This window comes from Acomys russatus, chromosome 25, assembly GCF_903995435.1.
Source record: "Acomys russatus chromosome 25, mAcoRus1.1, whole genome shotgun sequence".
Taxonomy (NCBI): Eukaryota; Metazoa; Chordata; class Mammalia; order Rodentia; family Muridae; genus Acomys; species Acomys russatus.
Window position 1 is genome coordinate 4,441,553 of NC_067161.1, and position 14,472 is coordinate 4,456,024.

At 43.8% G+C, this 14,472-nt stretch overlaps 1 protein-coding gene across 1 annotated transcript; it reads right to left on the bottom strand.

Annotated features, from left to right (window-relative positions):
• Window positions 1–9,423: 9,423 nt before the first annotated feature.
• On the bottom strand, window positions 9,424–9,579 carry LOC127207858 (60S ribosomal protein L39-like). Its single transcript, XM_051167234.1, has one exon. It carries the CDS (start codon window positions 9,577–9,579, stop codon window positions 9,424–9,426), a length of 156 nt encoding a protein of 51 aa, XP_051023191.1.
• Between the last annotated feature and the right edge of the window lie 4,893 nt (window positions 9,580–14,472).

The window sequence follows — 14,472 nt, forward strand, 5'->3', positions numbered from 1 at the left end:
GCCATTCCAGTAAAAAAGAATGGGTATAGTTGAGAATACAGAAAAATATATGTTCTGGCAAACAATGGTATATATTCACTTATAAGTAGATATTAGCCCAACATAGATGCTCTCTGAGAGACTCCATTCAGTGAAGGATTGGGACAAATACTGGAAATCATTGCCAAACTCTGGGCAAAGAACTATGAGTTATATAAAAGAATGGCCCAGATAAAATATATTAATAAGTATTTAAAATTATGAATAAAAGGTAACAATAAAAATCATTATAGAGCCGGGCATGGTGGTGCACGCCTTTAATCCCAGCACTTGGGAGGCAGAGGCAGGCGGATCGCTGTGAGTTTGAGGCCAGCCTGGTCTACAAAGTGAGTCCAGAATGGCCAAGGCTACACAGAGAAACCCTGTCTCAAAAAACCAAAAAAAAAAAAAAAAAAAAAAAAAAAAAAAATCATCATAAACAGATGACATGGGATTGAGACAAGGATCTCATCCCTGCCCCACGTTGGGTGCCAGTTGACCCGACCTGCGGGGTTCGACTAAAACTCGGGAGGGAGGTCACCTGTTGAGAATGCAAGACACAAGAAAGGAGAGCAAGTCTGATTGATCAAACTCTCAATTTTTATTAGGCAGGCAGCAGCTTTTATAAGTCAGAGGGCAGGGGAGCATATTGCTATAGCAACCCAGCTGCAGGCTTTTCTCAAAACATAGGGAATTCCAGGCAGGGTCATAATATCCTGCCACACAGGGTATCTTGCTTTGTCTTCATCTAGCTTTAGTCTAACTGCTGACTCACAACAGGGTCGCTTCATCCCTATCTGTCTGTAGCTGCTGACTCACAACAGGGTCGCTCCATGCCTGTCTTTAGTCTAACTGCTGACTCACAACAGGGTCAGCTAGTTTCTGGTGAAAGGCAAGCTCTGGGAAAGACAGAGACTTAAAGGTGCAGACTTAGACAAGATGGCTGAGCATTGGCCATATGGCCTATCGTCACCAATAGAACAGGATGTCCCACCCCTATTCTCTTATTGTTCAGCATTGGCTAGTTGGCTTTTATTGGCAATACAGAGAACAAATTGTGACATATTTACACAAACTTGAGATGTTATACCCAGATCATGAGACCACCCCACAAAGACCACCAGGAGTACGAAGCCAAGTCATATGCAAAAGCAGAAAACCTTTATTCTGCAGAGATTGAGAGTACTGGGGTCATTGCCTATGCAAAGCTAGATGGTGAAAGACCATCTAGTATTAATGCCCGGCTGGGGCTCTGGAGGGGTCCAGGGTGGGGTCTCTGGTGCTGGATGCGGATGCCCTTCCAGTTCGCTTCATCTCTTGGGTGGCCAGAGCTGATGGCTCAGGTAACTGATCAGGACTGAAAGAGAAAGGAGGGAAGGGGAAAAAGAGCCCAAAATTTCTTCTCTAGGGACTGAGGCCAAGAAGGAGAATTTAAACTGAGCACAAATTTCCTATGGCTGAGGTGTAAACGCGGCTTCTGGCTAGAAACTGCATGGGGGTTGTAAAAGGAGGCTCTTTGATCTGCAGACAGGCCTCCTTGCGGAGATCTCCAGTCAACTAGTGTAAACTTAGGCTGTGTAAAAAGCCCTGGGTCTTGCTAACTTATTTGCGAATCCACAGAGAAGTAAGAAATAAGAGAGAGATAGAAAATAAACCACTCACACACATACATTCAAGAGAAAAAGGTAGATGGAATTAGGCATTTGACTTCAACTGAAGTCAGATTTCCCAATTTTCAGCACATACATTCAAGAGAAAGGGATCAAGAGAAGAGGTAGATGAATCCAGGCATCTTAATTTCAACTGAAGTTAAGCTTCCCAATTTTCCAGCCCCATTTATTGTAGAAGACCACACTTATACTTCTGAGGAAAAGGGAATTACCTCACAGTCAAAAGAGTACAATTAATCACAAAAACAGATGAGTTCTAAAATATAACAGGTTACATGTTTTAAAGCTAAACATTTCTTATCTATGTATCCAGTACATAAGTTCATAGTGAATTCAGAATGACAAAGGTTTACAAAGTCTAAGGTTAGTAGAGTCTGAAACTTACAAGAGTATACAATTTATCAATTAGGACGGACTTAACTACACATTATCCAGCTATCTCTTAGTTCCTTATGAGCACAGGACAATAATTCTTATCTGTCTTTCATTCTAAGAAACAGAGTAAATTCAGACATATCTAGGTAGCTTCATTCCACTTAGGTCATGAGAAGTTTAAATAAACTTGCCCATATTTATGGTGAAAATACCAGGATTCGTGGTGCCATCTGTAGTGAAGGCTTATCTGAAGCCACAAATCTGCTAGTAGGCTATCCTTAGTGAGGCATCTGGAGGTCTACAAAGGTATTTATTGCAGCCATTAACTAACTTTAACTTTTAAAACTATTTGAATCAAATCAGGAATTCCATAATCAGGGATTAACTCATCTGAATAACAAACAGTACATCTTCAATAAGATCCTGTAGGAAGTTTGCTTAATCAGAGCTGGTCAGTGCCCAGAAAATAACAGTTCACACCAATGCCAGATGTATTTACTTTTGGTTTTTTGAGACAGGGTTTCTCTGTGTAATGTTGACTATCCTGGACTTGCGTTGTAGACCGGGCTGGCCATGAATGTAGTCCTGGCTGTCCTGGACTCACTTTGTAGACCAAGCTGGGCTTAGACTCACAGTGATCCACCTGCCTCTGCCTCCCTGGGTGCTGAGATTAAAGGCATGCACCACCATGCCCGACTCTAATGCCAGATTTTAGAGAGATGCAGCAAAGCACAATTGACAGGGTAGTCAGAGGTTGGAGGCAATTCTGGGGTACATCACGATACAGACCTCCAGAGATCTCTCATGTTTACTGGACTTCCCCAAATCAATGGTTCCTGACAGCATGTCAGAGGCTGGAAGTAGTTTGGGGGTGCACCCCGGTATAAGACCTTGCAAACACCAGATCACCTCCTAGACAGCCCACATGCCTAGTGAGCTCCCTTAACAGGGTGGCTCTTGGTAATCTAGTTGAACATGCAGGCTTTTTAAAAAATAGGTAATCAAGGGAAGTTTCAAGGTGGATTAAGTAATCATTACTTCTATTGGCACAGATCAAGAGCAAGGGTACAAGTTCTTGAGGCTACATGACTCTGGTCAGGAGTTGGTGGGGGGGGAATCATCGAATTGGCAGCTAAGCAACCTTATCTTCCTCAGGCCAGGTGTCCTGACTATCTTTGACTGGTAGCCTGAGGGCTATGGCTTTTCCTGGAATTCTTTTACAAAACAGAAAGACAGAAACTCTGGCCTAGTCACAAGATGGAGTTACATTTATACAATTACCTGAGTCCTTCAGAAACAGTTGATATTTAGAATAAACATCACTGGGAGGCAAAGGCAGGCAGATCACTGTGAGTTCGAGGCCAGCCTGGTCTACAAAGGGAGTCCAGGATAGCCAAAGCCACACAGAGAAACCCTGTCTCGAAAACAACAACAACAACAACAAAAACCCAAAATAAACATCACAATGCAATGTCCAGATTGAAACCAGATCGTGGGGTAGAGAAATCAGCATTTGAATGAACAATGGTAAACTGTACACAGTCCACAAGGACATGATGCCCACACAGTCTGTATCGAAGTCAACATTAAATGATACAACAGAAATACAGTGTGGTGGTTTGAGTTGGAATGTCCAGCTGGGCCAGGTGGTGGTGGTGCACCCCTTTAATCCCAGCACTTGGGAGGCAGTGGCAGGTGGATCTCTGTGGGTTCTGAGGACTGTTCCTGGTCCGGGACAGTCAGGCAGGCCTGTTACACAGAAAAACCTTGTCTCAAAAAAAAAAAAAAAAAAAAAAAAAAAAAAATGTACGGGGTTTGGTGGCACACACCTGTAATACTAGCACCCAAAGAGGCAGAGACAGGCAAATCTCTGTGAGTTTGAGGCCAGCCCGATTTACACAGTGAGTCCAGGACAGCCAAAGCTACCCGTCTCTGAAAACAAACAATCAAAACAAAGCAAAAAACAAAAAACCCAGGACACAAGCTGGGCGTGGTGGCTCACACCTTTAATCCCAGCACTCGGGAGGCAGAGGCAGGTGGATCACTGTGAGTTCGATGCCAGCCTGGTCTACAAAGTGAGTCCAGGACAGCCAAGGCTACACAGAGAGACTTTGTCTCAAAAAACAAAAACAAACAACAACAACAACATCAAAACCAGGACAGCCAAGGCTACACAGAGAAACTTGCTTTGAAAAACAAACAAACAAAACAAATACATACAGTTGAATGCTTGGTCATCAAGGAATAGTAAGAACTCTTTGATCAGATTAGAAGGATTAGGAGGTGTGGCCCTATTGAAGGAAGTGTGTCACTGGTGGTTTTAACAAAATCCCAGATGTTCAAGTTTACCAATAAAGACTCAGGAGGCAGATGCTAACTCAGAGAGTTGAGAAAGCATCCAGCTGATCTTTTTCCTCAGCCAACAGTCCCAGAAGGAAAAAGCCATCTTCTTCTCCACACTGTCTTAAATACCCTCCAAACTGGGCTGGAGAGATGGCTTAGTGCGTAAGAGTACTGACTGCTCTTCCAGAGGACCAGGGTTCAATTCTCTGAACCCACATGGCGGCTCACAACTGTCTGTAACGCCAAGATCTGATACCCTCACACCAACCTACATGCAGGCAAAACATCAATGCACATAAAATAAAAATAAGTTATATATATAAAGCCCTCCATATCCCTACTTTCCCTACTTTCTACTTCCTAAGAGTTTCTCTCTCTCTCTCTCTCTCTCTCTCTCTCTCTGGACTTTCTTTCACTCTGTTTTTTTTTTTTTTCCTATGTCCACTCCCTGTCAACTGGTTGCTTGCTCCGCCTATTGACCTATGGTTGACTTTTTTAGTCCTGTTTACAGAAAGCTCTTGGATTGAAGGTGTGTGCTAGGACTGAGCCACACCACAACTGGAAACAAGTTTTTCCAGTCTACAATCTTGGGGTTCACCGTGTGATTAAATATCCTGCAACTGGCTGTATACTTTGGGCTTTCAAAAGCCCATGCCAGCCCCAGGGTCTCTGCCGGCCTGTGGATCAAGATGTAAAGCTCTCAGTTACTGCTCCAGCACCATGCCTTTCTTCTTCCTGCTACGATGATCATGGAGTGACCCTCTGAAAGTATAAACAAGTCCCCAATTAAATGCTACCTTTTGTAAGAGTTGCCCTGGTCATTGTGTAGGAAAGGACTGGTGTCAGCCCAAAGCCCCAAACCAGGTTCTCAGAACAAAGATTTATTTGGCCCAGAGGGACAGAGGGCAGGGAATAAGAGACAAAGAGAGGAGACAGAGGATGAAGAGGAAGAAGGAATATTTGTCCTAGGCAGAGAGACAACAACAACAAAGGACTACTTCAGGATAGAGAGGAGACAGACACAGCCCATAGGCAAATGGCAATTTATAAAGGTAAAGGGAGAGCCAGGTAGGCATGGTGGCTCAGGCCTTTAATCCCAGCACTTGGGAGGCAGAGGCAGGTGGATCCCTGTGAGTTTGAGGCCAGCCTGGTCTAAAAACAAGTCCAGGAAAGGCAAAGCTACACAGAGAAACCCTGTCTTGAAAAACAAAACAAAACACCAAAAACAGTAAAGAGGGAACCCCATGTCAGGATGAGGTATTTAATTTTGATTGGGCATATTAATTAGATGAGCTAAAAGAGAACTTTTGATTGCTGGACTTCAACACTTTGATAACTGGACTTGGTAGTCAGGCTCAGGAGGAGGAAGTGTCCTGCTAAAGGAACACACCTTGGTGGTTAGGTTTAGGGATGGAATGTAACGGTTTTTAGCAAGGAAGAAGGAATCGGGGAGAAGGGCAAGGCCTGCCAGAGTCGTGTTTGCCATGCTTGGGCTGGCTACAGTCCTTTCTTCCCAGCGATAGATCAGTGACTAAGACAGACAGGCTCAGGAGGCCCCTCCCTTCCTTGAAGATATATGGCAGTTAATGAGCAGTTGGGGGTGGGGGCAGGGAGAGCTTACAGGGTCCTATTACCTTCTTAACTGTTAGCAGTTGCTGGAAGAGGTGTTTTCCTTTAGTGGTGTAGATCCCCGAAGTCACATGTGCTTCTGTAAGTAACACCAATTAAATTAATTGGTTCACTACAATTACAATGGTCTCTACGTATACCATTAGATGATAGCAGAGAAATAAAGTATGATTATTATGGTTAATTTTGTTAAGATTATGGTGTCCAGATATTACTATGAATGTATATGTAGATTTACTACCTATGGTCATCAGCTCTTCTGAATTCAAGGAGGTAATCCTTAATATTGTGGTCGAGCCTCAGGTAATTAACTCAAGGTGTTAATAACAGAAACAGGATTCCCAGATCAACAGCACTTCTGCTTCTATATTTTGCTGTGTTTTCAGGTTGCTAGGCTGCCATACAAAGTTTGAAAGACCATAGCATCCACTTTTATTGTTTTGTTTTAGTTTATTGGTTTTTTAAAAGACAGAGTCTCACTATGTAGGTCATGTCATCCTGTAAACTCACTAACTCAGGCTCTACTAGAACTCACTGTGTAGACCAGGCTGGCCTCGAGGTCACAGAGCCCTGCCTGCCGCTGCCTCCCAAATGCTGGGATTAAAGATGTTCACCACTATGCCTGGCTCACAGCATCCAACTGTTTGAATCTGTAGGTTGCTCTCAACATTCCCAATTTGACAGTTCCCCATAACCACATGAGCCAATTACTTTAAAATCTCTACACACACACACACACACACACACTATATTTAATAGTGTATATAAATGTCCAAATGCTCTGTCTCTGTGGGGGACTTTATTTTTGTGTGGTGGTGGGAGGTGGGGACATGTGTCATGATACATGTTCTGAGGTCAGAGAACAACTTTGTGGAGTGAGCTCTAGAGATCAAATTCAGGTCACCAGGCTTTTGATGGCGTGCCTTTATTCACAGAGCAATCTCACTAACTCTCTCTGGGGAATACTGACTGGTAAAATACTAGCATGTAACTGTAAATGGAACTGTCATTTTATAAATGACTCTTGCAGGTAAGGGACAGGACTGATCTGAACCCTTGCCCTAGATAAACCCAGGTACAGTTGGAAAATACAAGACTCTGCTTACTATCTTGCCATAATGGCTCACTAAAATACAGTGTAATGCTTGATGGTTTGTTTTTTTTTTTTTTAAACTACATTGTATACTATCCTCCAGGCATCGCCTGGCTGTTGCCCTGAAGAAAATGCACAAGATTGAGCCTGTTAACATTACATCATTTAGTGCAGACAAGTTCACAAAGCCATACCGCTCCACGATACAGTTAACAGTTTCTAGGGAAACAGACTCAGGAGGCCCCTCCTTTCCTTTAAGATATATGGCAGTTAATGAACAGTTGGGGGTGGGGGTAGGGGGAGCTTACAGGATCCACTCTAAAGATCCTTTTAACAGTTATCTGTTGCTTGGACAGTTGTTTTGTTTTTTAAGACAGGATTTCTGTGTAGCCTTGGCTGTCCTGGACTCGCTTTGAAGACCAGGCTGCCCTCAAACTCACAGCGATCCACTTACCTCTGCCTCCCGAGTGCTGGGATTAAAGGCGTGTGCCACCACCTTCTGGCCAGTTGTTTTAAGGGTATAGATGCCCCCCAAAGTCACATGTGCTTCTGTAAGTAACACCATTTAAGTTGGTCACTAAGCTACACATGGGTGGGGTGGTTGCTTTCATTGTTGGTGCCCTATGTGGAGTGAGTGGAGTTTTATTTACATCTCTTTGGGAAAAGCTTGTTAACACATTCTCAAGCAGATAGTTTCTATTAGAATTGCTTGTTATGAAATGCTGGGTAGGTAGTATTTATACCAAAGGATGGTTTAGTTAGTATTGACAGAAAGGCATAAAGGATTGGTAAAGACTTCCATATATGGTAACATACAGTCCAGGGCTGACCACCTTTGGCAAATAAAGTTTTTTTTTTGTTATTGTTTTTTTGTTGTTTTTTTGAGACAGGGCTTCTCTGTGTAGCGTATACCACCAGCACCTGGCTATAAAGTTTTACTACAACAGCATGATTCTTCATACATGTTATATTGGGGTTGATGGGAGCAACTTGAAAATGGAAGAAAGCATCTTTAGAAGCAGAATCATTCCTCTAATCTGCACTGAAGAGTTGCAGTTACTCCCTTGGAGAGGAGGCAATGTACACATGCCATTGGGGTCTAGGAGTTTTACAATGTGTGGATTACTGGGTTATATAGTCTTGTCAAGGCATTCTTTATAAAACCTTTAAGTGCTAAAATGACCATGTGTAAACTGGTCACTAATCACATAAGACTCAGCCATTTATTTCTACACAATTGTGTCCCTAACCTCAAGGTAATGAGAGCAGCCTGATGTTTAACTGCAGTTTTCTCACTTCTGTAAACAATGCTTGCTTGCTGCAGATGTCCACAGCTGCCTTTCTGTGTATGTCACACAATGGTAGATTTTTGCCTTTAAAAGCTCTAACAAATTGGGAGTTTGGGACATTCAGTACAAACTTCTTTAGGGGAGTGAAAACAAACAATAGCTTCTGGCATTTCAGGAAGTGTTTGTCATTGGGCAAGGGTCTTACAGGTTAGAGGCATTTTTGTTTCATGGATCTCTTAGGCACAGAAATTGAAACTTAAAATTACAGCTTTGGCTCTCACAAAAACTGCAAAAACTACTAAGGTATTAAATTAACAGCACAGGAAGCAGTTAAAATCATTTACAGAGAGAAGTCACGTCAGAAATGTGCCAAAGGATTTAAAGTCACTTATTTTAGAGACAGTCTCATTATAGCTCTGGCTGGTGTGGAACTAGCTTTATGGACCAGGCTGGCCTCAAACTCACTGAGATCCACCTGCCTCTGCCTCCTGAGCGCTGGCAGGCAACAGCCACTCTTTATCATTTGTTAAATAAGAAATATAGCGAGGATCAGAGAGCAATTATTGATTGAAAAAGAAATCATCTAATCTCAACAGTCCCATAAAAAGACTGACAATTGGTTTGCTGGCATCCTCCAAGCATTCGGAAGGCCGAGGAAGGTGGAGCAGGAGTTTGAGGGTAGTGTGGACATGTCTCAATCCACAACTCCCCAAACAAGAGCCAGGATGTAGCTCACAGATAGAATACTGTCTGTTGTGCACAAGTTCCTGGTTTGCTATCCAGAGCCACAATACAAACAAAATAAGTTCTAACACACAAGCCGATATTTTTCTTCTAAACGAAAGGTTTCACATATTTATTCCTGAATGACCCTACAAGAGCACAGAAACAAAGAAAAACTCACATTCCCAATAAACACACTCAGCTGTCCGAACAATGGCAATGTTTTAAGCTTGGTACAGAAAGTTAACAGTGACATTCAGACAGCATAACTATGTGTGGTTCCTTATAGACCCAGTTTGGTTCGCCGCCAATGTCTCCGCTTGGAGTTGTACATGATTTTATTGCCGGTTTTCATCTGAATCCATTGTGGAATGGGACGATTTTGCTTCTGTTTCTTAGCCAGGAATCTCTTGATCCTGAAGGTCTTGTGAGAAGCCATGGTGAAGAGCAAAGCCAGTCAGGCCCACACTCTGTGAGAAAGAAGGGCAAGAACCTCCAGTCAGCCGGGCGTGGTGGCGCACGCCTTTAATCCCAGCACTCGGGAGGCAGAGGCAGGCGGATCGCTGTGAGTTCAAGGCCAGCCTGGTCTACAAAGTGAGTCCAGGATGGCCAAGGCTACATAGAGAAACCCTGTCTCGAAAAACCAAAAAAAAAAAAAAAAAAAAAAAAAAAAAAAAAAAGAACCTCCAGTCATCAGAAGAAAGAGGCAACCAAAACAAAAAGCAAGTGAGGCAACCACAACTGTTGATCCAGAAACTGCGGTTAAACACCAGAAACTTCCACCTAGAATCCAACCACTAAATGAACGTACAGTTCTCAAGGCCATCCTGCACTATGAAACCCTGTCTAAAAACAAAACAAAACAAGGAAAAACAGAGGGAGCGGAGAGGGCAGAGAAGCCTCTAGATCAGTTGACTCATTCTTGCAAAGAATTTGATAATCAGAAAAAAAGTAATTCATTTTCTACATGGATCAAGCAATTGGCAGAAATACATTCTCCTAAGAATGACTTCTCCCATGCCTTGTGGATTAAGGAATTTTATAATCTCAGCTAAACTAGGCAGTGGTGGCGCACACCTTTAATCCAACACTGGGAGGCAGAGGCAGGCGGATCTTTGTGAGATTGAGGCCAGCCTGGTCTACAGAGTGATTCTAAGACAGCCAAAGCTACATACAGAGAAACCCTGTCTCAAAAAAAAAATTATCTCATTCTTATGACATTTTAAGTACTTTCTCAAGCAGTATTGCCTGCATGTGTATATGTATAAATATTTGCTAGTATTTTAAAGTCCTTTGAGTACTAAAATGACCAACTATTTTTTATTTTACTTTCCTGTACCAAAAATAGTCTCAAAAATATTTAGCTAGACCAAACAAACAAACAAAACAACCTAGTTTTGATAACGCAATGGTTCTGTTTTATTTGAATAATTCAAGTACACTACAAAACAAAAATATGAACAAGGCATGGTAATGTAAGCTGTTATCTCAACATTCAGGAGGCAGGTGTAGAGGCAAGAGAATCTGCCAAGTTCAAGGCCAGTCTGGTCACAGAGCAGGAGTCCAGCCATCTAGACAGTGAGGACCACTAAGTCAGAGCCTGACTTGGGGAAAAGAGGAGAAAGATAATCTTTCTTTTGTTACCAAATAATAATAATAATTTAGTGGTGTAAAGGATAGCTGACAAGTAAGACCAAGGGGGCTGGAGTTAAGAGTTCTTGCTCTCCCAGCGGACCTCAGTTCACTTCCCAGCACCCACCTGGCAGTTGACAAACAACTGTAACTCCAGTTCCAAGGGATCTGACACCCTTTTCTAACCTATGTGGGACCAGACATGCACGTGGTGCACATGCACACATGCAAGTATTCATACACATTAAAATAAATCTCAAATCCAAATTAAAGGAGACAGAGGAACTGAAGTTCTCCACATCACAAAGCCACCTTCACTCAAGTAACCACTCCCACACTGAACTCATGCTCCAGTTTAACTCTGAAAAGAAACCCTAAATGCATTCCCTAGCCTTTCCTACTAAACAAGGGAAAACAAAAAAAGGAAAAAAAGGATTGATATACCGACTCTAGATGCCCCTGATGTGCCACCTGTGGTGGCTTCATTAAGATGCCCTGCCACACCGCACACAGACACACACACACGCACTTGAATGCTTAGTTGCTATCAGTGAGTGGCACTATTCTGAGAAGGACCAGGAGGCATGACTTTGTTGAAGTGTGTCACTGCAGGTGAGCTTTGAGTTTTCAATAGCACGGGGTCTGTCCCTCCGCTGGCAAATCAGGTTGTAGCTCTCAGCTACTGCTCTTCCTGCACCCCAACACGCTCCCTCCACGATAATGAACACAGCCTCTAAAGCTGTAAGCAAGCCCTCCCCGAACTAAATGCTTTCTTTTATAACAGCTGCCTTGCTCACGGTGTCATGTCACAGCAATAGAACACTTGACTATTTCTAAATATTATTTTCTATACTAACTTGGTGTCTCAGGTCTGTGATCCCAGAACCTGAAAATTAGAGTCATGAAGATCAGTCCTCCAGGTCACGTGGAGCTATGTAAGACTTGGAGTGGGGTTAAAACTAATGGGGTTAAATTATGTGGAATCAACAGCAGCTTCTATTGATGCCTGTATTATAATCACAGCCCTCAGCAGGTGAGAGGACCAGGAAGTAGCTCAGGGCCTGGCTGGGCTAGAGGAGATTTTTCTTTCTCTCATACCCAAAAATTAGAGACAGAGACAGACAGACAGATAGATAGATAGACAGACAGACAGAAGGGGGAGGTGGTAGTGGTGGGGTATCCTCCTCGCTATGTAGCCCTAGTAACCTGGAACTTGCGACAGAGACCAGGCTGACGTTGAACTCAGAAATCTGCTTACCCCTTGCCTTCTGTCTGATAGGTGAGGTTAAAGGCATGTGTCACCATATGTGGCTTATGGGTGGGGAGATATATGTATTGAGATAGGGTTTCTCTGTATAGCCTTGGCTGTCCTGGACTTGCTTTATAGACTAGGCTGGCCTCGAACTCACAGAGATCCACCTTCCTCTGCCTCCCGAGTGCTGGGATTAAATGTGTGTGCCACCACTGCCCCCACGTTATGGGTATATTTTGAAGCCAACATAAATCTAGTCATTGTATCACTTTTATTATTTAGAATTACTTGTGAGAGGGCCTCATATAACTTGTACGACCCCAAATTTCTAAGTAGGCAAGTCTGGTCTTTAACTATGGAGCCTCTTGCCTCCCTTTGAAGATCACCTTGTGCCCTGGTCTGAGTCACTCAGTTTAGTCTTAACACAGCGACGTTCAGCCTGTTCCTTGTCTTGAGTGCAATCTCAGAGGCATCTCCTTTGTACACACAAAAACCAGCTACCACGAGGCTCTAACTGATAAACTATAAAAGAGAAAACAGTACATCAGGACCACGTGAATATAAGGGCATAATAAAACCCTCAAAATAAACAACAACAGAAACCAGGCCTCAAATATACCAACCATACCAGAGTAACAAAAGCCACACACCTTCAACTAGACCCCATTTAAAAAGGACTTAATGCTGCCATAGTGACAGTACAACTGATGTGTCATAGGACCACCTATCGCGTGGATCTGACAGAGAAGATCAGCTCGCATTGACCCTGAAGCTGAGCTCTGCAAGCCTCCAGCAGTTCTCCAAATGTGTTCTTGAATATTTTATTAGGCCAACTGAAATGACTGTTTGATCTGTATCGGCCATGGTTACTATGTACCAAAAACTATGACAAGTTGTCATCTTTGCCTTCATTTTCTGTTTACTTATGTCAGACTCCTGCTTGAGTACCAAAGGCATTGTAATCACTCAGTGTCTGTCTTCCTGTACCCCATCTTTATGGGGTTAGGTACTGACACACTTTGGAGGACACTGAAGTCAGGGCCCCTGGATACATTTACCTCATGTAAAGCCAAGAATTGTGATGGCACTACTCTTCAAATACTAGTCACAGGAACAGGACCTGAGTCACATCTTTGGCTCTGTGGGAATACGTGGTATCGTGACCTGCACACAAGCTTGTAACTAGATATCTAAACCAGGCTCAAAGCCCCAAGCATTATAACTACCAGAGAAGAGACTTTCTAATAAACAAGGGACTATCATTGCTCCCTTCTGTAAAATCCATCCAAATAGGGTTATAGCGCTGAGGGGGTGGCGCAGGTGGTACTTGTACAGCATACAGTAAACCCAGCCCCAGCAGCGTATAAACCGCCTGTGGGAGGGCTTGCAATCCTAGCACTGCAGGAGGGGAGGTGAAAGAATTTTTTTCCTTTTTTAAAAAAAATTTTATTTCATGTTCATTGGTGTGAGGGTGTCAGAACGCCTGAAACTAGAATTACAAACATCTGTGAGCTGCCATGTGGGTGGTGGGAATTGAACCCGCGTCCTTTGGAAGAGCAGACAGCGCTCTTAACCACTGAGCCCCAAGAATCTTAAAGTAGTGAAAATAGAAGGGGAACAAAGAGGGACTGAAGGGAACCGAGGGACTGGGAAGGGAGAGGGAGCGGTGGGAGATAAAAGTATAATCATGTTAATCAAATCTACTTATCTGGCGGGCGGGGTGGCACGCGCCTTTAATCCCAGCACCCGAGAGGCAGAGGCAGGCGGACTAAGAGAATGAATTACAGTGAAGAGCTTTAAAAAAAAAAAAAAAACAATTAAATTTCCAAACATTATTTCCTCTTACCTCCGCCCACTGAGGGACTTGAGAAGGTAGCGGGAAAACACGAACAGAACTCCCAACTCTTCCAGGTATCCTGGGGAGAGGGGGGGGGGGCGAAAAAGACAAAAACCGTTTCCCCGGGTGCAGAGAGGCGTAGGCCTTGTGCCCGGCAGCTAAGGCAGAAGCACAGGCTAGACCACCACACAGCAGCCCGGCACCTACCTGCGAGCACTGCCCAGCGGAGCCCCTGGGTCGCACACTGGAACCGGCACCCAAACGCGCCGGCTCGGCAGTTAAAATGGCGGCCGCCGGAAATCCGGTCAGACCTCGTGGCCGGGAAGTGGCAGAGTCTGCAGCGTCAGCTTCCCGCCAAGGGGAGCGCTGGGCTGTCCGGGATGATGGTTGTAACTGTTAATTGCCTCAGGAGCTCAGGGTCCAGAAACTGCACGTGCAGTCGTGCAGGACGGAAGTGCCGTCTCTCGAGTATAATAGGAACGCTGCTGTCCACCCCTAAGACGCAAAACTTGTACTAGTCGTGGGTCATGAGCAGGTAAAGAGGTTGCAGACGTGAAAGGGGTTAGAAAACAATGTCGTGGCTTTTGTCCATAATCCCAACGCCTGAGAGG